Below are 26,713 nucleotides of genomic sequence, written 5' to 3'. Positions count from 1 at the left end.
TGGTAATCAGAACACTTGGTGATATTGCCTAAAATAATTTAAAATAAACATCTGTTTGGAAGGTCATACAGGTAAACTCAGAGTTTCTTTGTCATGACGTTGTACTCGTCTTTCCAACTGAACTGCTGATTAACATGCACCATCATCAGCTCTGAATCACCCAACATAAGAAGGACACAGAGCTTTTGGAGCAAGTCCTGAGGAGGCCATGAAGATGATCAGAGGGCTGGAGCACCTCTCCTGTGAGGACAGGCTGAAAGATCTGGGCTTCTTCAGCCTGTGGAAGAGAGGTGTCTAGAGAGACCTCATTGTAGCCATCCAGTACCTCAAGGGACCTACAGGAAAGCTGGAGAGGGACAGGGAGTGTAGTGACAGGATATGAGGTAATGGCCTTATTAAGCTGGAGGATGGTAGATTTAGATGAAATATTGGGAAGAAATTCTTTTGTGTGAGGATGGTGAGGCCCTGGCACAGGCTGCCCACAGAAGTGGTGGCTGCCCCCTCCCCGGCAGTGGTCAAGGCCAGGCTGGATGGGGCTTTGGGCAACCTGGGCTAGTGGAGGGTGTCCCTGCGCATGTCAGGGGGTTGGGACTAAATGAGCTTTAAGGTCCCTGTCAACCCAAACTTCTGGGATTCTGTGATCAGTATTAGCAGTGTGGGGCAAGGTTGGGGAACTGTCTTTACCTAATAAGTGGCATCTATAACAAAATGCTACGTTTTGTCTTAAACAAGATCCCATTACTTACAGTTCCTCAGCAATACTTGAACTGTAAAGCTGAAGTTTTTCAACAAGGCAAGCATATATTTATTTTGATGATGATTCCAGTGTATTTCAAATCCACTGTAAAACATAATTATCAGCTGTCATCTGGAGAAATGCTCCAGTATTAAATAAATATAACTTGTGATACCCACCTTATAGTTAACCTATGTTTTCATACCCCAGCATCCTTTGTGCTTTTGTACTTGATAGCTAAAAAGGGAGTTTGTTGGTTTGTTTTACTACTGTAATATGTTCTTATTTGTAAGGGAGCATTCTAAAATTCATTTGCTCTTTAACAATACATTTCTTCTCTCAATAGCCAACTACTCCACCAAGCCAAGGGAGGCCTGATTCACCAGTTTATGCTAATTTACAAGAACTGAAAATATCTCAGTCTGCACTTCCACCACTACCTACAAGTGCTCCAGTCCAAATAAATGGGGAATGGGAAACCCATAAAGATACAACAGGACGCTGTTATTACTACAACAGAGGATCACAGGAACGAACCTGGAAACCTCCGCGTTGGGCCCGAGATGCAAGCATTAATAAAGGGGATTCCCAGAGCCATGCAGATCATGAGGTAGTTCATTCTGAGATCACAGGCAATGAGATTGCAATGCATATGAATGCTGTTTTCCTATGGAATTTGGTATTGCTGAGGTTTGAGGTGTCACAGAGTGTCTTAATTTTTCTGGTTGTGTGTCTTGGTATGAAGCAGTAAACAGTTTAGCTCTTCGGTACTTCTGAGTACAAGAACGCTTATGTGAAGCCAGGTATAAGAGTAATAAGTTGTAAAAATGCCTCAGCAGGTATCGCAGGTTTTCTTTTAAAGGTAAGGGAAAAGCAGATATATTTTTATATTAATAAAGCTATAGATGACAGTAGAATAAGACAACCATCATAACTTCTCTGACACGGAGTGCATTCTCTTCCCCATAGCACTTTTTTGGGAGAGAAGCTGGGGAAAGGAAGGGGAGTGTGACAGCACTTCTAGAAGTGGGATTTATGGGGATGCTTTGAAAAAGGCAAGGGACGTTATGTATTTTTATCAATACCAATTAAATATGCAGTAAAACAAAGGCTGGGGATGTACAGGTGTTTGCTACTGCTTGGTTATTGCTGTGGCAATAAACTTAAATATGAGGAAAGTATTTTTGCAGACAGCTACTGAGATGGATTTAGAGATGAAGATGGATGTAGAGAACTCCAGAATTCTCGGTTCAAAACCAGACCTAATGGAGTTCTACAGGACTTTCCACCTTGATCAAACATATTTGAAGCATCTATGTGATGAAAGTGTATTGAATTTTATTTTTGTACTTGGTTTTATACTTTAATTTTCATGAATTCTTAGAGGTGGCATGATCATAGTGAATATAAAAGCAAGTCTAGCTGGATGACTTGTTGCAGCATTTAACAGTTCCTTAGGAGATCTGACTTCACAGATTTCTGTCTCACACAGCTGTAGAACAAAGTGGTAGAAAGGGCAGTTAAAGGAGCGTTATCAAATTGTGTTAACTTTGAGAAAATCCTTCATTCTGTGAATTATATCACAGAATCATAGGTGAGAACATTAAAATGACCATGCTAAAAGCTCTGCCTAGCCAAGTGTTGAGGTCCAAGAGTAGCAAACGCTGATGGGAGAGGGGGATGAAATCCACCTCAGCTTTTGGCAGTGAGCCGTAGGAGCTTTTGACTAGGTTACATTCAGGCCATAAAAAATGTTCTTTAGACTTATCAGTGGATTTTAAAAATTATGCTAAACTTTGGCTTTTGCAAAACATTTTGGCAAAGCTTTGCTGCAGACCTTGCTTAAGAGAGCTGGAGCTTACCATGAAGTTATTTATGCTAAAAGATGATTTGGGCTTCTGTTTGAGGTGCAGATACATTCTGTGGAGCCAGGTGCTAGGGAGAGCCAGGCAGTGTATGAGTTTATCTGAACTGCAGTGGTTCAGATAGAACAAAGGAATTGTTGGGAAATGGATATGACTATTGAAATACGCTTAAAATATGCTCTTATGTTTCCTGATTGGAAAAAAAAAAAGCAAACATTTATCAAGAAATCTATGTATTTCAGATTTATATACCCTTTTCAAGTATGTGGATTTCCTCCTGAGCCTATTAAAATGCTTAGTTTTGAAATTGGAGATTGCTCAAAAACTCTATGTTGCTGGAAGCTGTGTCACGCTTCTGGGATGGTAGAGCCAGAAACAGGAAAGGAGGGAAAAAGGGACCCTGTCCCTATCAGCCATGACATCCATAAGCATTTAAACAGTCACATTTTCTTGCCATGGGCTAGTGGCAGCAACAGGCTGTCACTTTGGTGCCTCTGTCAGTTTCTTACTGGCTGTGCTTTTTGCTGGATGACTGGTTTTAGTCTTGGTAAGGTGATCACCTTTTTGAATAGTAGCTCTCCTGTAGTAAGTGTAACTGGTTTTCTGTTGTCATCATTCTTCCTGCTTTTCCTGGAAAGATTTCCAATAATTCTTCCTCCCCTCCCCACCCCTCGCCCCACCCTGACTCTTACTCATACCTTTGTACCACAACTTCACTACATAGCTGCATGTTCAGAAAGCTTGATTTTTAAGTTTCTATCATAACTTATTTCAGCTTGGCTCTTCTGGTTTTGTGATGCTTGAGGTGTCGCAGATCGTCCTTCAGACAGTTGTCAGACTTCCAGTCTTTGTAAGACCAATGGATCATGCATGTTTTTGAATAATTTATAACTAGACAGAAGTTTTGATTTCCAGTACCACAAGCTAATGAAGTAATTTGTGTCCTCTCTGATGAGGCTATCAGAAGCTTGAGTGTAGGGAGATAGATGTTGCAAGGTGATGTCAATGTGCTTTCCAGCAGTCATGTGTTGATTTTGAACTTTCCTTCTACTTTTTTTCCCTGTTCGGCAGTTGGGAGTGTACTTCATGCTCTGCTGTTCATGTTCACCTTTTCATTTATGATATCTGAGTACTTAAACCAAGATACTTAGAGTAAAGGTTAAAATCCGAGCCTAAGCTGCAGTAATATATAGGATGTCCTATTGTGTCTGATTATGAAGACTTAGTGCAAATATGTCTTAATAATTAGTAAAAGCAGATTTAATTTATTAGAATGAAGTTAAATTAGCTTTTACACACTAATTTGAGTTTCCCTTTAGATTTAGTAATAAAAAAGCATATGCAGGTTTAAAAGCTAGTCTTATCTCTATTGATTTGTCCTCAGAGGAGCTTGGGTCATGTTAGATAGCAAAAATGGCAAGGTGACATGAAAATGAGAACCATAAATGATCATATGTTCTAATATACATGTAATGTAACATGTAATGGTCTGAGAACTTCGTGATTGGGAGATTTGAATTTTATTGGATAGTTGAAAATAGGGCAAAATTTTACCTAACTTTTCAAAGAAGTTGGTAACAGATATGGCACAAGGAAAGCAGTTTTAGGGTACGACAGTTGTTTGGATGGGCTGAGGGGAAGCGGTCAGGTCCTATCAACAGGGCTAGGAAAGTCTGTAATATTTTGGAATTACAAAATTACCAAGTCACTACCTCTGATAAATAGCTCTGAGGAAGAAGCATCAAGAGTTACTGGGGGAAATTTGTTGGATAGTAAAGTGATTTAATTAAGGCGGACTATAAAAGGGATGAGATGTCTTCATGTCAAAGGCAAACCTCCAGGACCTACCTAGGAGTCCATAATGGGAAGTAGAGACCAACAAACAAACGAACCACCAAGCCGTAGAAAGGCAACAGGATTTCATTTACATTGAAAACTACATTTAAAATGTGGCCAAGATGAAATTTTATTCACTGTTTTTTTTTAAACCCAGGCTAATAAAGGTGTGCTAGCTTCTTTAATTAGTCAGTATTCTTTCTTATTGGTTTGATTTTTAGAAGTAGTAGTAATTTTCATAACTAGACTGGTTAAGTGATAGAAGAGGCTGATAGCTTCCTCTTTTCTATTAAGTGCATGGTGATGAACTGGTCTCTGCCCTCAAGAATTTTCCATGTAAATGGAAAAAAGCCAAGAAAGGCAGCAGAAGTGAGGGCGTGGGGGGACCTTTTCAGCAGTTCCCTGTTAGTGTCACAGAAAAAGTTCTTAGAAGGTGTGAGGTTGGGCAGCTGTCTGCTTGAGACGGCTTAGTGGGGTGGTATAGCTTGGGTGTGGGACTCTGAGCAGAAGGCATGGATGGTATGTAATAGGCGTATAGGCAGTTAATACTGAAAGAGTGTTGACAGCTCAAGTGAAAGGTGCTGAAGGTGGTTTGGCCAGTGTCCTCTAAGCTGTGATGGTGCAGCTTTAGTGGTTATTGCTACTATCTGAGGAGCAAGGAATGCTTTGGCTTAGTCAGTTTGATAAAGGCTCAGGAATCTCTTAAGTTTAGGCCTGCAAAAGTACATGGCATTAGTTAAGCCTTGAAGCATCAAGACTGTCACGATACTGGCACCTTACAGACAGACCCATAAACAGCCACTCTTAGCAAACAGCAGTGGTTTTACTAGGAGCCCTTTAATTTTTAAATCCTCTCTTCAGTTTTACATGTGTACAGTGTTTCCTCGGTATCAGGAGTTGCTTGGAAGAGCCAAATACAAGCACGTTATGCTATTAGGTCATAGTTCCTCCAGTAATAATAAAAATGTCCAAAGTCTACTGCTTAGAAAATGTGTCAGTGTGTTTAATATTTAACCATTAAAGCATAATGAAAACTTAAATACAGGTATGCAGCATAGCTATCATATAAAACAGTAGTTCAGGTACGGCCAATAGCACTCTTACCAACTCCTGAGTCTTCCTTCTAAATGTCTAACAATGGGTCTGAAGGCGTTTTGGTTTTTTTCCCCTTTCCCCAGTGGCTAGAAATCGTTACTTCAGAATTGCACGGTGCTCCACATGAGAGAAGCAGCACTGCCACAGTTTGCATGTTCACATTCTCTAGAGGACACTTCTTTTTGTTAATGACCTGAACATGTCCCGTGGGTTTTGCCTTGCTTGGTGAGTTGGCTTGTGTCACTGTAGGGAGCTTGTGTAAGACGAGTGGCAATCATTTGGAAACATCACTGAACACGTAGTCTTTGAACCACTGACTCTTAAAATCCAACAAATTTCTGATGCCTGGATTTTTTTGGTAAGATTTAAGGTTTTCAGGAGAGGGTTTTTCGTAGTTCAAAATTTAAATTCTGCAGGAGCTTTGTAGCTTGCCTCAACACCCTTACGTTATTGAATTGTAGTCAATATTTAACTGTCAGCATTTCTGAATAACAGGATGTGCTCTTAAGTGTTATGTCTCCTAATAGCCAAGCATCCAAGATTGTCTGAAAGCAAATCTTTACTGCATTCTTCAGAAGACTGAGGCACAGAGATACTGTTGTAGGAGATGAATGCAGGGAGGAGACTTTTCTTTAATGCATGGAATGGATGCTTTAAATAATACTACAATACCTTGGTAAGATGAACAAAGTGTATAAGGGAACAGAAGTTGTTTGATGCGTGTGTGCAAAATCTACCTCCCCCCTTTTTGTCTTACTTTATATGCCCAATGTATTCCTTGAATTCTAATTGACTTCTGCCTTCAGAGCATAATCGTACACCTTAGTGAGCTGTGCCTGGTAGAAAACCTTCCCTTTGCATTGCTCGTTGTCACACTCATCAGAGTTGGAAGGAGGAGAATGGAAATTCCTACTGGTTTAGGATGCACTACACTTGTGCTATGAAGTGCTGGGACCTACAGAGGTGCAACTGGAGTTCCAAACTGTCCTTACTGATTATTGTGTTTCGAGATGGTACTATTTGGGAAGGGAAGAAAAGGATTTAGGTATGAAAGCTGGGATGATGCCAGAAAATCAAGGTAGCAGGTCTCCCAGCTTTTTTTGAGGCAACGCAGACTGCTAAAGCTAATTCTCTTCATCGTTCAGTAATGTAAATTTGTGGGAATAAAATTTAGATTGACAAAAAAACTGGGGTTTAAATTTGAGTAGCTGAAATCTGGTACAGTAGAATAACAAAAAATTGTATCCGCATAAACCAGGTTTTCTGAGAATCCTTTGAAATGCCTAGCAATTAACAAATATTTCTGTACTGTAGAAATACGTCTCTTATTCTCTGATGTAAGATAAAAAATGTGAACTCCCTGAGTTTATTACTATTCTCTTTCTAGTCAAATAATCTTTGATCTTTCAGATTTGAAAGCACTTTCATTCTCAAAACTGCCTTGTATGTTTCTGACTACTTGTAGCATCTTTCATCAGAAGAAAACGACCACAGTTCTTGTTACAGCCAGTCAGATAGTCAGTATGGTTCTCCTCCAAAGGGTTGGTCAGAAGAGTTGGATGAACATGGTCAAACCTTATATACCAATGACTATACTAATGAAAAGGTACTTTTTCCTTCTTCTCATCATGTGTTCTACATCTTTTCCACTAATCCACTGTTAGAAGTGCACATTTCATTTCAAGACATGAAACACAAACCTCAAGCAGCATCTCCTTTTGTTTTTTAAACATGCACGAAATTTTAACAACCAAACTTACTTTTTTTTTTTAATGTATGTTCTTTACTACTTAGAAAAGTTCTCTTATTTCCAGTTGGGCATTAGATTATATCAAATGAATATATCATGTATGATTTGTTTTAAATGCTGCCCTCCCCCACCCTCTTGGTTACACTTTGGGAATGAATGTCCTACCAGTGTCATGTTTTCCTTTCTGTCTTTTAAGAGCTGTTCTTTTCTACATAGGCCTTCTAGTTAGGCTGGTGTTGAACTGAAAATAATGCCATCCTTTACTACACTTTCAGCACTCCCTTGTAGGCAAACTTCTTAACTGAACTACAGCTATATCAGCAGATTTATATTCCAATTATCTCATTGCTACAGACAACAACAATGTTAGTTTTGGAATTTTATCCTGATTAATCTGTTTCTGTTAAACATCTGTAGAGCACACACCAGTGTTTTGGAAAATATGAAAACTGTTTTTTTTAATTACATTTGGATTAATAGAAAACAGTTTATTGGAAGGCAAGCTTGTGAAACCTGCTTGACCCAAGAGAATTGCTGTGAGTGTTTCTGTGCCTATTTCTGTGCAATCTTCTTGTAGACTTTTGCGCATGACAGTTCTTTTCCTTTCGCATAACTAGTCACAGTTGTCATAGTTTTACCTCTTTGTTTATGGAAGTTGTTATAGAGGTTACAGAAAATATATTGTCATCTTCATGATTTATTTAGAACTGCATCTCATCTCCCTGTTGATGTTTTTAAAAATGGAGTTTATTCAACGAGTGCAGTTATCTCTTAAATTATCAGCAGATGCTGGTTGAGCTTCTTGTAATTCTGTAATTTTCCATATAAAATCCTTACACAGATCCGATGCAAACATTGTGCCTCCTTAAACTGACATCGTGATGTTGGTAAGAGTGAGATATGCTGTCTTCAGAAGTACCAGTTTACTGCAGTATCTTGTGTGATATTACAGGACTGTTTACTGAGGAGCTACAGAAGGAAAAAAATATTAGTGAACCCAGTACAGGAAGCTGAAAACTGTGTTGCTCTCATTGCTAACGAACCACAGGTAGTTAATGAGTTTGTGCACTAGACACTGCTGAAGTAGATGGCACTTTATTAAAAATTAACTTCAGATGCCAAGTATCAGACATATACTGTGTTACTGCTGTCACTCTGATTACATTTCCTATCATCACATTTCTTTCTACAGTGGATAAAACACGCAGATGAACAAGGTAGACCATACTACTACAGTGCTGATGGTTCCCGATCAGAGTGGGAGTTACCTAAGGTGAGTGACCTAAAAAAGGAACTTTGACAATGTGGTGCTTTCCTTTCCTCCTCAATAAATGATCTGTGGGGCCTTTAATGGGATTTACTCACAAGAAGAGGACTTTATGTATTGTAATTGGTTGTTTCTTGCATCTTTTTGTGGAATTTCTGATTGTGAAGTGAAGAAAATATACTCAATGACATGAAAAATGGATGTATGTAACTATTCAGATGTCAGAGAAGATCTTGTATCTTTACTGAATTGAGCTTTTCACGCAAGGCTGAAGAACAGTATCTCTGATTTCTGTGTTACAAGGAAAAAAAAAAAGAATTTTAACTACAAAATGTTCCTGAAAAACTCCAGTCTATTTTTAGTACCCTCCAAAATGCTTATATAGACAGGTGTTGAAAAACTTCCAGCAGAATTTTGTGGTGTTTTTGAATACAGTTTCATCAGAAGGGTTTTTTTTATATTTATAAATTTTGTAATGAAAACAAGAATCTGTATGAAAGTGACAGAGCTAGGGTCGTGTGATTAAGATGTACCTAATACTATTTAATTCTAATTTTCACTTTGAAAAACTATAGGACATTTGTCATGATGATGTAATTGTATACATCTTTCCTGCTATTAGGGTGCTTCTTTAAATCCTACATGACCATTAAGGAAAGAAAGTTTCACCCAGTTGTGTGCACACATATATGAAAGAGTACATTTCTCAATTACTGCTTCATCAGTCCCATAGTGGGTGTCCAAAGTCACTTCCACTTGGGAAGGAGCACCCTTAGTAGGTTGTGTTCTCATAGTATTTGTGCAAAAATATTTACCTAGAAATTTATGAAGACAGCTATGTGCTAGATTGTGTTGTTACATCAGTGAAAGGGCTTGTGTCTGAATCACTGAAGATTGGAGTTAGCTTTGTGAATGCTCCTGTCTTGGTCTGATGTGTTAAATAAATTTTGTAACATCGAGCTAACAATATCAATAGCTACAGATTAGCAGGTTTGATCAGAAGCAGTTGTTAGTTCAGGATGTGTAAAGATAACTTTGGGGAATAATGTCTTGGGTACTTCATTCTGATGACTGTAATTCAGGGAGCTTTGACTCTGAAGAAGTTGCTTTCCACTAAAGTGGATTTGGTTTGGATTTTAACTAAATAGCAAATTAAATTGGCTTTAATCCAACTGCAGCAAGTCACAAAGATAACCCAGAACTGTTACCCAAGGCATATAAGCATAAAGGGACAGGGTCTAGTAGTTGTGTGTTAGTGCATGGTAGTCCAGTGACTTTAAATAAGCCACCTGAGCACCGAGGTATTCACAGCTACCTACAGACTGAAACATTGCAGCTGTTTCAGTGTTTGATAGGATATGCTGTAGTCCTTGCTGATATGAACATATTGCTGATACAACTTTTTCTTGAAAGTTATTTCTCACGAACTATTTGGGCAGAACATACCCTTTAATTCCTTCTTGAAACTAGGAAATCTTGGGTGGTGGCAAATAAAAGGTTAACAGGAGTAAATGAGCAATTGACTCTTGGATTTGTGATCCAAGAGCCCATGTATTTCCAGAAACCCTCAGCTTTTAACTTCAGATACTGTGGAATAGATTAACTATTTCAGCAACGTTTTAGCTCATTTATGTAACTCTGTATCTGGAGAACATAGAGCAGAGATGTTACACTTCTGATTGAAGCATGGTTGAAGAAGGATTAGTCTCTTGAAAATCTTACTGATACAGGTTCCAAAAGCGCTGAGGAACAAATGAATTGGAAAAATGGCACAGACTGCAGAACTGCTCTGAAGAAAAATAGTGTGTCTTGAAAAATCTTATGAGGGGTGAGAGAAAACTATAGCAAAGACTTCAACATTATAGCTCTCACTTAAATGAAAATTAGGTTAGTTGGGAAAAACCCTACTTTTGGTCAGGTTTTTCCTAGTGTGTTTAGTTCAAATATCGCCTTCCAAAATGTACTGTGAAAGAAAGCGGTGGAATAGCATAGTCATGTAGTGCTGTTAAACCAGAATAAGTAAAAAATCCTTTTGTTAGATTGTTCTTATTAATCTAGACTAAAAATTGTCTGGAGGTTTTTGGCTGTGGCACATTAGCTGAGCTAATACTATAACAATCAAAATCCTCACTGTTACAGTGTTAATTGCAAATGTGAAAGTGCTCAAGAATAACACCTCCAGCATTCTTGTACATGTATTTAAACATTGTGAAGGTAGATCCTTGGGGGGCGGGGACAGTTACCAAACAAATTACTTTAGACAGTGTTGTAGAAAGCCTTCCAGTCGTGTATATTTAAATAACATCTAGGAGTAGCTGAATGCCCCTGGCTAAAAGTCATGGCTCAGATTGAGTAGTTCTGACAACTGCTAAAAAGTCTATTAAGGCTCACCATGAATGTGACCCAGCTTTTTTGCAGAGGAAGAGAACAACAAATACCAAATTATTCTTTAAAATTAATAATAATCTTTAACCATAATTTCTACTACATCTTGAAAAAGATTTTGCATTTTCTCCTAAACCTCTGTATTCTGTTGCATTCAGCTGCTAGTCCTTGCCAATTGTTAAAAATAACCGCCCAAACCAAGCAAATAGAAGTTCATTCCTGTATAGATCACTGTGATAAAATATGTTTACTTCCCTTATAGTAAATGTAGTAAATCATGTTGAGAGAGGCTACAGCCCTATTCCAGAAACCTGTTTTTCTAATTTGAGTTTAATATTTTAAGCAAATGGGAAATCTGTATTAAGTGGCCATAGTAAGTTCAGTTGATCTCAGGAGTGAAAACTTTATAAAGTTCAACAAAGATAATCTATCATAATGGGAAAAATAAAGTGAGGAAAACTATATAATAAATACTGAATAAGTAGCTCAAAGGGGAGGTAGAGTGTCCAACTTTGTAAAACTAGAGATTAAAGACCCCCCAGATTTTCAAAACGTATTTCTAGGCTGATATTCCCGACATAACAGCAGGATGGTTGGCCATCCTCTGACTGAGCTCTCTGATCCAAGGGTAGACGTTGAAAGAAAATGCATGTGCTATAAGCCTCTGGAGTGAACTGATGGTTTTGGTGCTAATATTTGCAGGCTGTGATACTGCAGTTGCACTTTCTCTCCTCAGAAGTTCCTGCAGCATTAGCTCCCCTCACTGTATCCACAGAAGAAGTGCGAGGTAGAGTAGCTTCATTTTTGGCAGTCCTAATAGACCAGCAGTCTGTTAATTCACTCTGTGCGCTGCAGACATTGACTATGAGCTCAGGGGACTCAATTCTGGTACTCAGGTGAGTGATTTTCCTGCTGGAGGGAGACCTGAACACCACCAAACAGAGTGTGCTATCTGAAAAATGACAATAAAACACAACGCAGGTAATACCCAGAAGATAAAATGGAACCAAACGGTGAACAAAAATAAGGATGAGAATGTGTAAATAGGGTCTGGTTGTCTTACGGTAAATTTGTCTTGTTCTGAGCTGTGCTGATTTGAGGTGTAACATACTGTGTTTGTTGGCATTTGTGTCTACTGTAAATCAGTGCACTAAACAGTATCATTTGTAATACTGAATCATCCCTATGTTGTCATAAAATTTGGGATTGCTTGGTGAAAGTTGAGACAGTTTCAGCTGTTGTAAGGGTCTAGATGTTTTTTTAAGGACAAAAGTGCAAGTGATATGACAAACCTGAGAGAAGTAGGAGAAGGCACTCAGATTTTTTTTTTCTTCCCTCTTTAATATGTATATTTGTACTCAAGAGGCCTGGTCCTGTCTTCTTCATTTGTGCTGTGTTTGGTGGCTCCCACCTCCTTTCTTTCTAATAAGATGAGAAGGGGGAAGAGTTTCCTGTGGCACATCAGTGTTGATTTGGAGCTCTTCAAAGACAGCAGTCTTAGTGATGCTGAGGGTTAGAACATGATGCAGTGGACATCCAAAGTGAGTTATCCAGAGGTGTCTGTCAGCCACCTGTGTATTTGAGAGCGAGCTGCTTGTCCTGGTGGTCTCCTTATTCTGCATGGGTTCTGTTCTGCAGTGTGCGTGACACCTCCAGCTGCTGCCACCCAGATCTCCTATGGCAGAGAAAGGGGAATCTTTTTCCTCTAGAGATAGAAAGGGTACAAAGTCCTTAAAACGCCAAAAATCATTATTTATGTAGGTTTTTAAAATGTGTTATTGATGTAGTTGATAAGAAAATCAAAAGCTGTAGCATAGGTGTTATGTCCACTACAGCACCACAAAACTTTACTCAAAGACCAACGACAGAAGTAGTACCGAACAGTGGTTTTGTTCTGAGGCAACGTTTAAACATCAAAAAAAGAATCTTCTTACAGTCTATTGGGACAGCTGTAAATGGGAACTAGGATAGGAGCATTTTTAAATGTTGCTGTTTTGATCTCTGATTGCAAGAAGATAAATTGCTCAACTTTGGGTCTTTACAAACTTTCACTGTGTGTTGCATCCCAGTCTCTTCTCCCTTCACCCACCCAGTTCCTTTCATCTGCCTGAGGATGTTGTTAAAGCAAACTAAGAAGAATCGTTTTTTTGTTTCTTAAAGCTGACAGATCTGTGTCATCCCCAAAAGAATGGGGACAACTGCTACAAATAACTCAGTGTTACATTTATTTCAGTCACAATTAGGCTGGGACAGAGCCTTCAGCCATGAGGTGACGTTATCAGGTTAAAATTAAATACAAATCACTTGGCCAGTTGAGAGGGTTAGAAAAATCTATACTGAGGCAAATAAAGCTTTGAAGTAGCTGATGAAAGCGTGGAACAAATTCAGGAATGAAAATAAACCTGTGTGACCTAAATTTGCGCCACTGGTGTCCTTACCACATGCCAAGTGCTGTTACAAGAAGTTGTCTTACTGGATGTGTGCAGTCAGGGTAGGAGCAACTTGCTTGTTTCTTCCCTTCCTGATAGATATTCTCAGTGAAATAGGGAACAAAGCGATGTGCCAGAGGGGTTAATGTAATGGGACAAATTTGATTTATGGAGGATTTTCAAGGAGTAGTAATGTTTATATTTGGAGTTGCGTGTTACATTATTAGAAGCTTTAGATTTGAGAAAATAATGTTGTCCCATAAGATGCCATTAAGGCACATGACACAGCACAGATCTTCCTAACAGGCAGTGAGTCGGTTTATTGCAATATATGACCCTTGCCTAGTCTGTCTCCAGAATTACACTAAGGCTTAGGCATAGAAAGCTTACTTAGAGTTATGTTAAAAATAGGATTTTGTCTGAGGGAAGGAGAGCCCAACCTAGCTGCTTATCATTGCTGCTAATAACGGTGGGAAGTAGCATTGTAAATGTCTGTAGGAGTAGGAGAGGCAGCAGCCACTCCTCTAGAGCTTCACTAAGTGAATCTGACCCGAAATTGTTCTGCAAGGCTTTTTGAACTAAGGAAGGGTCAGGTGGTGGCAGACCAAAGAGTATCAGGGCTGGTGGTGTCTGACCTGTCCAGGCTGCCAGCTCTGGGTGCTACTCTGGCTGTACCTGATCCAGGGGGTGACTGGTTTAGTTGGATAGTGCAGAGTCCGAAACAGGATCTGTGTCTCACTGTGATTCTCTTTGGAGATGACACATCAGTGTGTGTTTTAAAAGTGGAGGCCGGTCTTGAGCACAGAAACATAGAAGCTGTTTTCTTCCCTACTCACCCAATAGTGTATTCTACTATTTGTAGTGAATAAAACTAACAGAACCAACCAAAAAACACCTGAGCAAAAAAAAAGTTTAATTAATGCCTCTGTTGTGAGAAAATGGAGCAAAACCAATTCAGATGTTCCTTTAAAGACCTGGCAATTTACTAACACTGCTTGTACCACCACTGCAAATTATTTAAGCTGCTAAGATGCTGATAGCTCAGTGTTCCTGAGTTGTTAGCAGTGCTTTGTTAATGAACTCCACATACTGTTTCTTTAATGAACTCCATATAGTGTTTCTTTGCTTTCTTGTTAAATTCTAGTTTTATTAAAAAAAAAAAAAAAGGTTTGATGCCTCTGTTGTGAGAAAATGTGAGGAAAATAATTGAGAAGTTCTAGTTTTATAAAACCAAGATTTTGTATTACTTTACAGGTCCTTTGTCTTTTAAGATGGGGTTGTCTGTTAGGGAAGTCCTGATGGGTTTTTAAATACAGTTCACCTGTAATTCGGCTTCTGTCCATATCTTAACACTTAACATAGACTTAAATTAAAGATAAATTACTTTAAACAGTCAAATATTTATTTTAAACTTGAATTCCTTGAGTTACTCAAATGGAGGATTTCCATTACTAATATTGACCGGTGTCACTGAAGTTTAAGTCTGTTTCTGAAATAAATAGTTCTGTTTCATAGCAAGAAATATGTTTGAATTGCCCACTTAAATGCATTAGAACTGCTGCAAGGGATACTGTGGCAGCCTTCTGCAATTTGGACATAGTTTCACTGAAAATTGTTTAGGATTCAGTTGTGATATGTACAGGCAGGCAATTTTGCCAGGTATTGCTGCTGCAGTTTGAGTTGTAGGAGCATCAGCAGAGTGGGTATTTCCATAACAAGAAAGTAATCTAGTATTGGATTCCTTGCAGCATGAATGGTGGGTCAACATTTGGTTTAACTAGGGGGGGACACTGAGAGTTGCTTAACCTCACTGTGGTACAGAAGCAGTTGTGAGGTGAGTATGCAGAACCCAGTGCACAACCAGTGGCAACCAGTATGTTTCTGTCTGTACGTGACTTACCAACCATTATTTGCAGTACTGCAAGGTCCATTCACCTGGGAGCATTTTACTACTCTCATGCATATTGAAATAATTAGATGAAATGCTGAAGTTATTTACCTTTTAAGCAATAGTGTTTGATGTGGCAGTAGCAATGCTGGTTATTTATTTGGGCAATAAATGTAACCGCGTTATGCATTTTAGCTTTAATTTAGCAATTATGTTACTTAGGTTAAACCTTGCCCTGATTTGTTGGTGTGTATAGGTTATTCTGCTGTTGAAGTTCTGAGACTCCAAGTTTATAGTAAGAATTAGTAGCAAAACTGTAGAATTCAGTGTGCTTGCATTAGCCTTTTTTAATAGAAAGGGTACTTGACTTGCCTTTGTTACTTCTTTCCCAGTGGATTCTAGTCCTTTATGTGAACCCACAAATGCTGTAGATTTTAGTTTTCTGACACTGCATGGAAAGACCAAGATTTTTAATGATTTTTAAAAAGTGCCAAACCCCCGATGTCTCTTCTTGCTCGTGTCTTCAGTATTAAACTTTATTTGAAATATTTTTATAGTTGTTTATAGCGCTACCTCAGTACTGGGGGTGATGACTTAAAATGGCAATGCTACTAATAAGTATACTGCAATGCTGAGATCTAATTAAATGGCGGGTCCTTCTCATGACCTTCACATTTTCTCCATATTACACGTATTTGGATGTTCTTGAGATATTAGAAAACCTATGTTGTGGTAATTCTGTTCTCTCTAGTTCTCTTACAGCTTGGAATCTTAAAATTATTTCCTCTTAAATGTCAATTATCTGTGCTTGTGTACATTCAACACAGACAAATAATTTTATAATTCATTTGATGTGTTTATTTTGAAAAAAGTCCTTCCCATCCTGTCTCCTCTCCTAGGCATCACAAACCTTTGGTTCGAAGAGAGTAATACCCAGGCAACCATAACTCTCAATCTGGATGCATTACTGCAGGACAATAGGGCTTTCCTTTTCTTACACAAGAACTGCACAGGTGGTGTAGTGCTGTCAGTGCAATATGAAGAGTGAATATTTAAATCTTGTATTTATTCTAGTTGCTTGTTATTTCTCAATATGCTCATTGGTTATAAAACCAGCAGTAAGCTATTGCACAAAAAATCCAACATCTGTCTGCCAATGGAGAGTATCATGCCAAGAGACCAGTCTTAGTTACTGCCTGGGAGAGGACTACAGCAGAAGTTCTGAACACTAAATATAAATATGAAATAAAATCAAGGCTATCCTCACATCCTTGGGCGACATGAGGAATCTGAAAGTTTGCACTGTTAAGGTGCATGGGTGGTACATCCAAGTCTTGTTTGCTTGAATTAGATTCTACTTATAGTTTGATTTTTCTCTTCTGCAGTATAATGCTTCACCACAGCAGCAGAGAGATATAATAAAGAGTAGGAGTCTGGACAGGAGGCTACAAGAACCAATAGTTTTAACAAAATGGAGGCACAGCACAATTGTGTTGGACACCAACGATAAGGTAGGAGCAAGTTAAACCAGCATGCTGAAGTACCAACTGTTTCTGATGCATGAAGTATTTAATCTAACAAGTGAAGACGTGTGAATTTCTGAAATCTCGTGTTTCCTGTACTCTGTTGTAACACTGTATAAATTCAGTGAAACTAAGGGCTGTTTGATAACATTGTTCCTGTTACTTTGTGGGTAATAACTCTTTTTTTTGTTATTCTTGGAAGTATTTTAACTAGTTAATGAGTTAAATGGGGTTACAGCCATTTTACTTGGGAATCTCCCAATTCAGTTTAGGCTATGGAGTGGGTTCCAGTTCGAGAATTATGGAGGTGTGTGAGGTTCCAGGTAAGATACAGTGATCTTTTGTTGCCTGAATGTTGTAATTGTAGAAATCACCAATTAGGAAAGCACCTGAAAGATTGCAGATGGGTAATTGAAATAGTCATAAAATTGAAATAAAAAAGAAATAAAAAAGTTGCATTTGGTAAAGTAGAAGCTAGAGATGTAAATAACAGGATTATATAGTGGATGTATCTGTTTAACATCTGTTCCATTGATCTCCACTGTAATATCTCAAGGAGAGGAACAGCTGTGTGGCCTAACAGTGGGGTTGCAGTATCGTTATGGAAGGTCAGAGGACACTACTCAGAGTGCGAAACACTTGGCTTCGGTTCTGTCTGGAGCCACACTGGGTGTTTGGTGTGAAAAAAGCTGCAGGTCGGTGGCAGCACAAGCTGTTTTCTGCCCATTTTTGGGCCATGTTCTCCATAGTCTGTTGTGCTGCACAGTCACAGCTGCTGTTCAGGCCGAGAAGGAGACAGAGCCTCTGCCTTACTCCCAATCTGCCTCTCAGTCTGGTTTCATTTTTGTCTCAGATGCTTCTGCTTGTGCTGGGACATCCTGCCCCAGTGAGGAGCCCATTTTAGCTGAGCGGGGAGGAACTGTAATGAGGGGTAGGACGGTGACTTGCTGGCTTCTGTAGGTTTGCAGCAGTCCATCCCACAGCTGGTGAAGACGGAAATACTGTGTATGTTGAAATTGTGGCACAGACTACTCAGAATGAGATACCAGGAAACAGCACTGGAAGCTCCCTTTTTCTAAAGTTACAGGGAAAAATGAAGTGAATCTCGACTTGGGAGTGTGAAGAAAAGCTTTTAAGTGGGCATGTGAAATTGCAGATGTCAAAGACAAAGTTCAATGGACAAAACTGTTCTGCCAGGCTTTCTGAACCAAGGCTGATTTGGGGCAGACCAAAGGATAGCAAGGCCGGTGGTGTCTGACCTGGCCAGGCTGCCAGCTCTGGGTGCTGCTCTGGCTGTACCTGATCCAGGGGGTGTCTGGTTCAGTTGGACAGTGCAGGATCCAAAGCAGGATCTGTATCTCACTGTGATTCTCTTTGGAGATCACACATCAGTCAGTTTGTTTTAAAAGTGGAGGCCGGTCTTGAGCGCAGAAATACATAAGGCCCCCCCCCCGTGTTCTTCTGTCTGTAATGAATAAAGCAAACAGCAGTTCCATACTTGTGATGAAAATGGACCTGCTGCCCAGAATGTTACTTGCTCAACCTGTTGTTTCTTGTACGTTTTGATGGCTTTCCTTGTTGAAATGGAAGTGTAGGTGAATGGGTTGTCATGAGATGACTTAGTTCCTCGGAATCAGATTTACTGGATTTGATCTTAAGCTTTGGAGCTGTCAGTTTAGAATATATCATACATGGTGCTGAGGAGGCAGTGGACCATGCATCGCTGGAGACTTTGCACCTGTACTCATTAGCTTAGCTAGAGCGATTCCCAGTTCCCTCTACTACTCTATCCACTCCCTGCTCCTTGTGCATCCTTTTCCCTCCTAGGGAAGCTGCCTGCATTTTACTGTTCTTGTTTGGTTTTCCTGAAAAAGCAGGGCAACTAATTTCTGTGAAAAAAGGCCCATCAAAGAGTGCTTGAAATGTTTCAGAGTGAAAGTATGGGTTGCCCTGGATGAGGAGAATTTGATGATATCATATGTACTGGTTAACTGTTTATTGGCTGTGGCACATGTATATAGCCATCAACCAAAAATATTGGGTAAACAGAGGGGAAAAAAATCCCTCCCCTGGGAGGAACAGTGTTGATTTCCTTAATTTGAATTTTTTTTCTCCCTGCAGACACTTGAAAACAGAGAATATTTAGGCTGTTCCTAGGATTACCAGTGTTCTCTGGTTTTGTACTACTAAAAGTCTAGTGGGCCACTTCTGTCAGGAGATTTACAATTAAATATTGAAGCACGAGCATGCAGAGTTCTGTAGTGCTGGAAAAGCAAACTGAATTTGGGAGAGCTATCAAGGGAGTTAAAAAAAGGGAAGGGGAGAAATGTTTTAACAGCAACAGAGAACGAATGATTTTTTTTCCTATTTGAAATTCTTCACCAGATTTTTAAGCATGTAAGGTAATCTTTATTTCAAGGGAAACACACGTGCATGTGTTTTCCCCTGCCTTTTGTTCCAGATGGGCAACTTGTTTAGTTTTCAGAGACTCAGTACTTTTTGGGGTCTGTAGTTAATGTCTAGTTTAAAAGAAAACTCAGAATCTCTGGAAATTTTCACTGCTTCTTGATTATAAGGAAACTAGTGATCTGTTCTTCAAAATCTCAGTATTGATTATACAGTACTCTGTAATTAATTAGTATTAGAAATGTGCTTCATAATTTGATAGCAATGTCATACAAAATATCTACCCCTTAATAAGGACAAAAGCTTTGCTTTGAGTTAATGCAGTTAATACAGTATGTATTGGGTTTTTTTTTTTCAAGTGGATGTGTGCTTAATTCAACCAGTTTGTGTGTTGTCCATAAATCTTGTAAGACCACTGATTAGTAAACAGGTTTGTAATACCATTGTCTGAGAATCTCATGAATGTTTAAAATCAGTGATTTGGTTTTGTTTGTAATGTGTGTATAAAGAAGACAGAAAGTATCCGTAGGGTTAAAAAACCCTAAAAGAACTGTAAGAACGATAATAACCTACTTTGCCTTTTTGAATTTTACAGGAATCATCAACCGCTGCTAAGGCCAGTTTCCCTGAGAATGAGTCTTCTCCTTCTTCACCAAAGCATCAAGCCACAGTCAGTATGCAAAGTGTTTAAATAGATAAGTAGATGTTGTATAAACGGGGCTATTCATGATTAGAGAAATGAGGGTAAGCCTGCTTGTTACTGAGAAAAACAATGGGATAAAAGTATCTGAAGGCTTTACATTTAAGAAGAGTGCATTGCATCCAGCTGTGCTTTCAGAAAAAATGTAAATGTCTTTGGATTAAATAAAGCATGGCCATAGGAGATGAAGTTCAGAACTCACTGTGGAATAAAGTTATGTCAAATTATGTAGAACTCCAGTTTACTTATTCCAGCAGGTCTGTCTTCTCACCTAGCAACTTGAAAAGTAAAGCAGAAACAGACTCCCCTTTTCCACCAAGTCTCGCTGTCAGCAGTCAGTAGTAGTTTGTAGTATTTGGTATCTTTATTTTTCACTTTTGTTTCATTCTCCTTGATAAGACATAGAGGACACAGCATAAGTAAACTGTGCATTTTTGACTTGGTAGAAGAACTACTGGGAGGAGAACTTAAGCTTGTTACACCATTATGAAATGATTAATGGAGTTTGTGCTTCAATTTATATTTGAAATGCAATCATTGCTTTCAAAACATGGGGAAATAATTAAAGAAATGTAGTTTTTAGCTTTTTAAAGCTTTGAAACTGTACTACAATGGCACTGAAATGTGTGCCTTAATCAATTTTAGCAGCCTGTTAGTAAGTAACTCAGGGCATTAAAGGCACAACTACTTTTTTATTCTTACTGTGCATGAAGAGGAATGGTTCTCTGACTTATTCATGCTAATCCATTCTTACAATTCTTCAAGCAGTTTTCCACAATAAAATAAACATTGTTTATTAACTAAGCATAGTTGATAGCTTTACACACAAGCAATTGCTGCTGCGTATATTCTAATTTCTTAAAATATGGCTCTTACCTTGAATTATTAAAATTGCATTTTGTAGAACTCACTCGCTGCTTTAAATAATGGAAGAAAATTATCAGCATTTTCTTTTGCTGTCCTCTGGGACTTAAATATTACAAAGAAAGCTGGTGAATTTTTGTGTGTTTTGATCCTTAACTTGCTTTCCACTTGCTTTTCCCCAATTACATTAATTTTCCCATTAGTACCCCCTAGTGTTGCTCCTAAGTAGGACATTGTGATACTTATTCTGAATAATTCTCCTTTGGAGCATTCCCACCAGTTCCACCATGAGTAATTTATTAAAACCATATTTTTTTTGAGAATGTGAGCATGAGTTGCTCAGTCGCTGTGAGAGGTGGTGACAGGCTGGTCCACTTAAAGCCAGATACTTGTTAAAGGGACGCAATGCTTAGGACTGTTAATGGTGGTCTGCATGGATCACAAATAAAGTGATCTAAAGAATGGGCTATGGGGTTTTTTGTTTGTGTGGAGGAGGGAATTGATCCATTTCTTCTTTTGAAAATACCGTTTTGGAAAAATAATATATATATATATCACTGGCTTGGGAAAGCATTCCAGCCCAATGGAGATATTAGATTGAGTGAGAGTAACAGTTATCATTGGACTGAAGGAACATCTGAAACACCAGCTAGATGCTATTATCCTTGAAAACATGGGGTTTTTTTCTGTTTTATGTGCTGTGCTTGAAACATGTAGATAAGGTTTTTTTGCACTGTTTGGGAAGAGTGGAGTCATGGTATTCCAGGAAAAAGATTTCTCTTCGGTACATTATTCTGAATTTACGGTCCACTTAAATTTAAGATTGTGGAGAATGCTGAAAAGAATGTATCTTCTATTTTCATTGGATCTAGAATTGAGGACATTCATTTTTGTTATGATAAAACTAATCTGGTTCCTTTCCCTAGTTGATTGTTTCAACTAATGACTTAGTTCCTAAATTAGCAACTGTTCCAAGCTGTTATGGGAAAGGAATTGATTAAAAATGTGATTTAACATCCCTGTAGCGCCATTCACTGGCAGGACAAGGCTGGGGTGACAGGACAAAAAGATAGAATTGTAACCTCATCTTGAGAGTCATAAGTGGTATAAAACGATGGGTTTCGTTTTTATCCTGGAACATTTTCCCAAACCTTCTTTTATTATTTTTATGTGGAAGTACATATATTCACTCCAAATACGTGAAACTTGCAAATACCCTTCTTGTTCAGCAGTGTTCTTTCCCACCATTCACTGAACCATCTCCAAATGTGGACAGAGACATAGCAACATAAATTATGTTCATCAACAAGACATAACTCACTTGTTTAAAATTCTAATATTTTGCTTGGGGATAAGAAAAAATAGGCCATCAAAGAAATGTTACACTCATCTGATTTTGAAATTAATATGTTAATATTTTTGTGTATTTCCTCCATGTTTTATTTAAAATATGTAATTATGCTGAAATTGCTTCGAAGAATTTTGTGAGAGAATTTATGCTCTTTGTTTGTGAGCCATCTCCTTTTGTAGTGAAGAACACCAACAATGTGCTATTACACAAATTGTTATAAATTTATGTTTAAAATTTCCACTGTCTAGTAACAGTTGTGATTTAATTTGGCTTCTCCAAAGAACCTAGGCCTTGAAGAAGTAGAGCTTTTTACCCTCTGAATGGTAATGAGTATTTCCCAGAGGAAACTTGGTTTTGCTGATCTCTGCATATTTAAATACACTTAAGACAATTTCTTGAAGTTAAACATGGATAAGATGGCTCATTGCCAGAAATTGATTATTTGGAGGATTGAATTCAGTGCTGGGATGGCAACAGAAGCAGATTTTCTTGTACATTTGTTATGTTTTACTCTGTGTTACAGGGTCAAGAGAAGTATGGGTTACTGAATGTGACAAAAATTACGGAAAATGGGAAGAAAGTTCGGTAAGTCTTGGACTTGTAGAAGTACAAGTTGCAGAATGGTTTGTGTAGGGATCTCACTTTTACATTAGGACAACGTACAGAGTTTTGAAATTTTACTTTTTGTCTGTATTTGCCTTAAAGGTTTTCCTGTAGGACACAGTGTCTCTTTATCCCAAAGTATGTGTTTTTCCCAGTGAGCTGAAGATTCTAAGATTTCAGAGGGTCAGAAACGTGTGTATTTATGGCAGGGCTCCACACAGGGCAATGGTTTTATGAAGGTCTTCAAAGGAATAAGAGCTTTTAAAAAGGGAGTTGATTTATTTATTAAAAAAAAAATCAACCTGTGTAGGTTATAGCTTTTTTTGTTCCTTGGATAGAATTGGCGTAAGAGGGGCTTTCAGACCTCATCTCTCATTTTGAAGAAGCCTACATGTCATGTGCTCAGTAATTCTTCCTTCACTCTACTTGTGAAGGGTTTGATGCAGAACATACCATCCCGTAGGTGATGATTGACCTCATTTCTAACTTCCTTCATCTGCCTCACAGGCAGGCATTTACATTGTAAATCATAATGTGTAATCAAGTTATATTGTCTGACTTACATTTCTGGTGTTTTGCAAAGAGTGTTAAATATCGTGTATGTGTGGCACATCCTCAAATTTAATTTAGGTTTACTTTTTCCTTTTTTTCTTGTTTCTTTTTTTCTTCTTTCCTTTAAAAAAAAAAAGTCTTTTAGGTCTAAAATTCTATTTTATTTTGGTGAGTGTTTTTCCATAATTTCGATACACAAAGCATGCTTTTCCCAAGTACTAAATAGTTTGCACCCATCTTGATATTCCAGAGCCATCTAGAATTCTTGATATTCCAGAGCCATCTGATCTAGTCCAGTGCAGCTGGGCAGCACATCTCTGACCTACCAGTTCGGTTCCTCAGAGCTGCTACTAAGAACTTGGTAGGAAAGGGTGGACAGTGGCTCGTGTAAGCAGCTGCTGGGACAGTATGCTCCCACATTACGTAGCATCTGTTGGAGTCATTGATCTGGATTACTGCACTGCTGTACAGAAAGATGCACTGTGCCCATCCTGCCTCTTTGAGAGCTGTCGAATAATAATTCATGTTTGGGTAATGGGAATAGATTGTCAGGGCTTGTCAAGATTTATTTTTTTTTAACCTCAGGAGGGTGGGCACTCAGGCATAAAAGCAAATAGCTGAAACAACTCATTTGTTCTTATTCTGCGTATTTTAGATGTGTAGCAAATATTTTATTGCCAATGTAAATGAGCTTATTACATAAACCTGGGATAGTTGCATCCCAGTTAGATGTGATCAATCAGTTTCAGTATCATGCAGTACTTTGGCATAACCTACTGAGTACACAGTAGGCTGAGCGTTCCAGATTAGCCCCTTTGAAATTATAATTGTATGGTGTTTCTCCTGGTGAACTGCTTCCACTGCTAATTAGCTTGCTTTGATTGAGACTTGGATGATCGTGCTGGGACTGTTGACATATGTTCCCTTCTACAAATATGATCGCAATTAAGACTTATTAATGGCACTAATGACTGTATATATGGTTAAGTGTATTAACACAAAGGTCAGCTGGGCAACAATGACTGACAATTCAAATATCTACTTTCAAAGTCAGTTCATCTTATGTTTGTTTACATATATTTACAGAAAGAATTGGATGTCATCATGGGCAGTGTTACAAGGTTCATCATTGCTGTTCACTAAAACCCAAGGAAGTGGAACTGGCTGGGTAAGCTGAGGAACAACCATTATTGTTACTGAAATGTTAACACCTAAAGCACAATAAATCAAAGCCCTCTTATTCATAGGGTTTAAATATGATATGCATGTGTAATTTAGAAAAAATAAGTCTGTATTTAGGAGGGGAATAGAAAAGTTTAGTGTAATAATTATGATGTAGAATGAAAAGAAAACCAGTTGTACTTCCTGATATTTCAGAAAGATTTTTATATTTGATAAGCAAGAAGCTGATAAAGAAGTATTCAGGTGCCCTGTAAGCTTGAACTTTTTGCTCCAGGCCAAATATTTTTGTGTTCCTTACTAATACATTTGTCAAAGCAGCTTGTTTGTTTGTTTTACTCTTCTCGGATATTTTTTTTTATGAACTCCAGGTAGTTTTGGATGTGATACATATAGTAAAGAAAATATTCTGACATGTGACTTCTTGCGTTGGACTATTTGAGTAATGTAGTATTGTTGTTGTATCATTTAGATTCAGATTACCTTGCTGAATTCCCTGTTTTGTTTTGTATCTGCATAGTGCACGACAAGTATTTGTATCTATTCTGATATCTGATGAAGGCCTAAAGAGAAACATCGCACTGAAGACACTGATTATTCAGTATTTACGTCACCTCTGGTTTAATAGGTTTAATTAAGTTGGCTATATTAACCCAGCTGTGTTCCTACATTCACAGGCATAGAAATGTTTCTTTATCCACGGGTGGCTTACCTATTTTTGGAGGTCTGACACTTTAAACTGTGTGGATCTCCTATAACAACTAAAGAGAGGTCAGATTCAGTGTTCATTATCCCAGTATATCATTATACGAATTCCAGCAAAATTGCATTGTACAGTTATGTGTACTACGTCGTGGTGCTTTGCTGACTCACTCTCTCCTGCTCCGCTTCTTTTTGGGTAGTGAATTTCTATTGACAATTCTTTTCTAAAGCAATGAGTTCATTTCAGACCTGCAGACATTGTCTTTTTTGCCCTTTGTGGCTGTAGAAGGGACTGTTGGGCAGAAAAAATGGGTGAGGAGGATAAGTAACATTTTGGGTAGAAGAGAATGGAAAGAGTAGATTTGGGCAAGGTCAAGCAGAAGTGAAAAAGAGGGGAAGAAAAAAGTAAAATAATGTCATGAGATAGATTAATTCTTGCTGGAAGTGGACGTGATGAGTTCTGAAACTTACTTTTACAGCTAAGGATCGAAAAAGTACTTTAGTTTTATAGCTACAAATATGCATGTTTGAAAAGTAAAATGTTGAACCTGATTAACTAATCCAGTTCCAAAAACTTTATCCAAATGTAGTTGTGGATCAAAAAACCATTTTAACTTTAAATTGATATAATTAAAGCACACAGTACTAAATTGAGATGCTGTTAGGAATGAATGTGTGCCTAAATGAGTTACCCATAAGGGATAACCATGCAACTCTGCCTGTTGGATAGGAATACCAGTGGAAGTTGTCTTACACCTTCCAAATACAGTCATTTGTAGGGGGGAGAAAGGCATCAATTCTTTGGATAATTCAAGTTGAGCAAAAATAACAGTCTCAGTTTTTCTGTGTGATGCTGTCTGATATGGGTACTGTCAAGAGTAGGGTCAGGAAAATAAGGTATGAACAGGATAAAGAGTGAAGTGAAGGTGGAAATACTACAGGAGAATCTCTTTCAAGGGGGTTGTATACCTGCATACTTGCACTTGGCTTTGTAAATATGTAAACATTCATATTGCACTCTGTGCTTGCTGTGTGGGAATTTTTTTGGAGCTGTTAAAAAAATCCTACTTCACCTCTCAAACTCTGATCTGTGCCAGTGTTTTAGTAACGTGAAGTCAAGTCTAACAGTTTGACAGATGATAAGAATTACACTTCATTTTATGAGAAGAATATTTGTTTAGCCTTCATCTAGTGATTGATATAACCATATCTTTTTTTTTTTTTGGTACATTGTTTTGTGACCTCATCATTTTTCTTCCTTTTTCTCATCAAGTCACTTTGCCAAGGGGGCTCAATTCCTGAGCTCTTGCTCTCGCTGCTTTCTTCTTGGAAAATTGCTCTCAGTCGTCGACCTGCTGTCACCTATGTAAACTCTGACCAAGTTTCAGCTATCACTGTATGTGTTCTTGTTGCATGCCTCCTGTCACTGTAAGGCTCTTTGCCACTAATCTTGAAATTTTTGATTTTTCCAAGGTTTAAGTTTTGTCATTTCATATAACACCTCGTGTATCCTGTTCACTGTTTTCTGAAAGTCATCCAAGGTGCAAATTAACACAAGTGTGTTGCAATAATTCTTTAATTT

At 38.3% G+C, this 26,713-nt stretch overlaps 1 protein-coding gene across 3 annotated transcripts in view; it reads left to right on the top strand.

Annotated features, from left to right (window-relative positions):
* ARHGAP12 (Rho GTPase activating protein 12) overlaps nt 1-26,713 on the top strand; it is a gene marked incomplete at its 5' end in the record, with an annotated part of 69,858 nt that overhangs the window by 26,895 nt on the left and 16,250 nt on the right. Inside the window, 7 exons of one of the 3 annotated variants that reach the window (XM_084260163.1) lie at nt 1,083-1,346; nt 6,998-7,138; nt 8,475-8,555; nt 16,637-16,762; nt 19,776-19,850; nt 22,619-22,680; nt 24,337-24,418. In XM_084260163.1, the coding sequence (XP_084116289.1) occupies nt 1,083-1,346; nt 6,998-7,138; nt 8,475-8,555; nt 16,637-16,762; nt 19,776-19,850; nt 22,619-22,680; nt 24,337-24,418 (831 nt within the window). Of the gene's footprint in view, nt 1-1,082; nt 1,347-6,997; nt 7,139-8,474; nt 8,556-16,636; nt 16,763-19,775; nt 19,866-22,618; nt 22,681-24,336; nt 24,419-26,713 lie in introns of all 3 variants that reach the window. The other 2 variants (XM_084260164.1, XM_084260165.1) reach the window with 2 other exon arrangements.

The sequence above is a fragment of the Gallinula chloropus genome (genome assembly GCF_964237585.1).
Source record: "Gallinula chloropus genome assembly, chromosome: 2".
Classification (NCBI taxonomy): Eukaryota; Metazoa; Chordata; class Aves; order Gruiformes; family Rallidae; genus Gallinula; species Gallinula chloropus.
The sequence above is the reverse complement of the archived record's forward strand: the minus strand, read 5'-3'. Positions and strand labels throughout refer to the sequence as shown.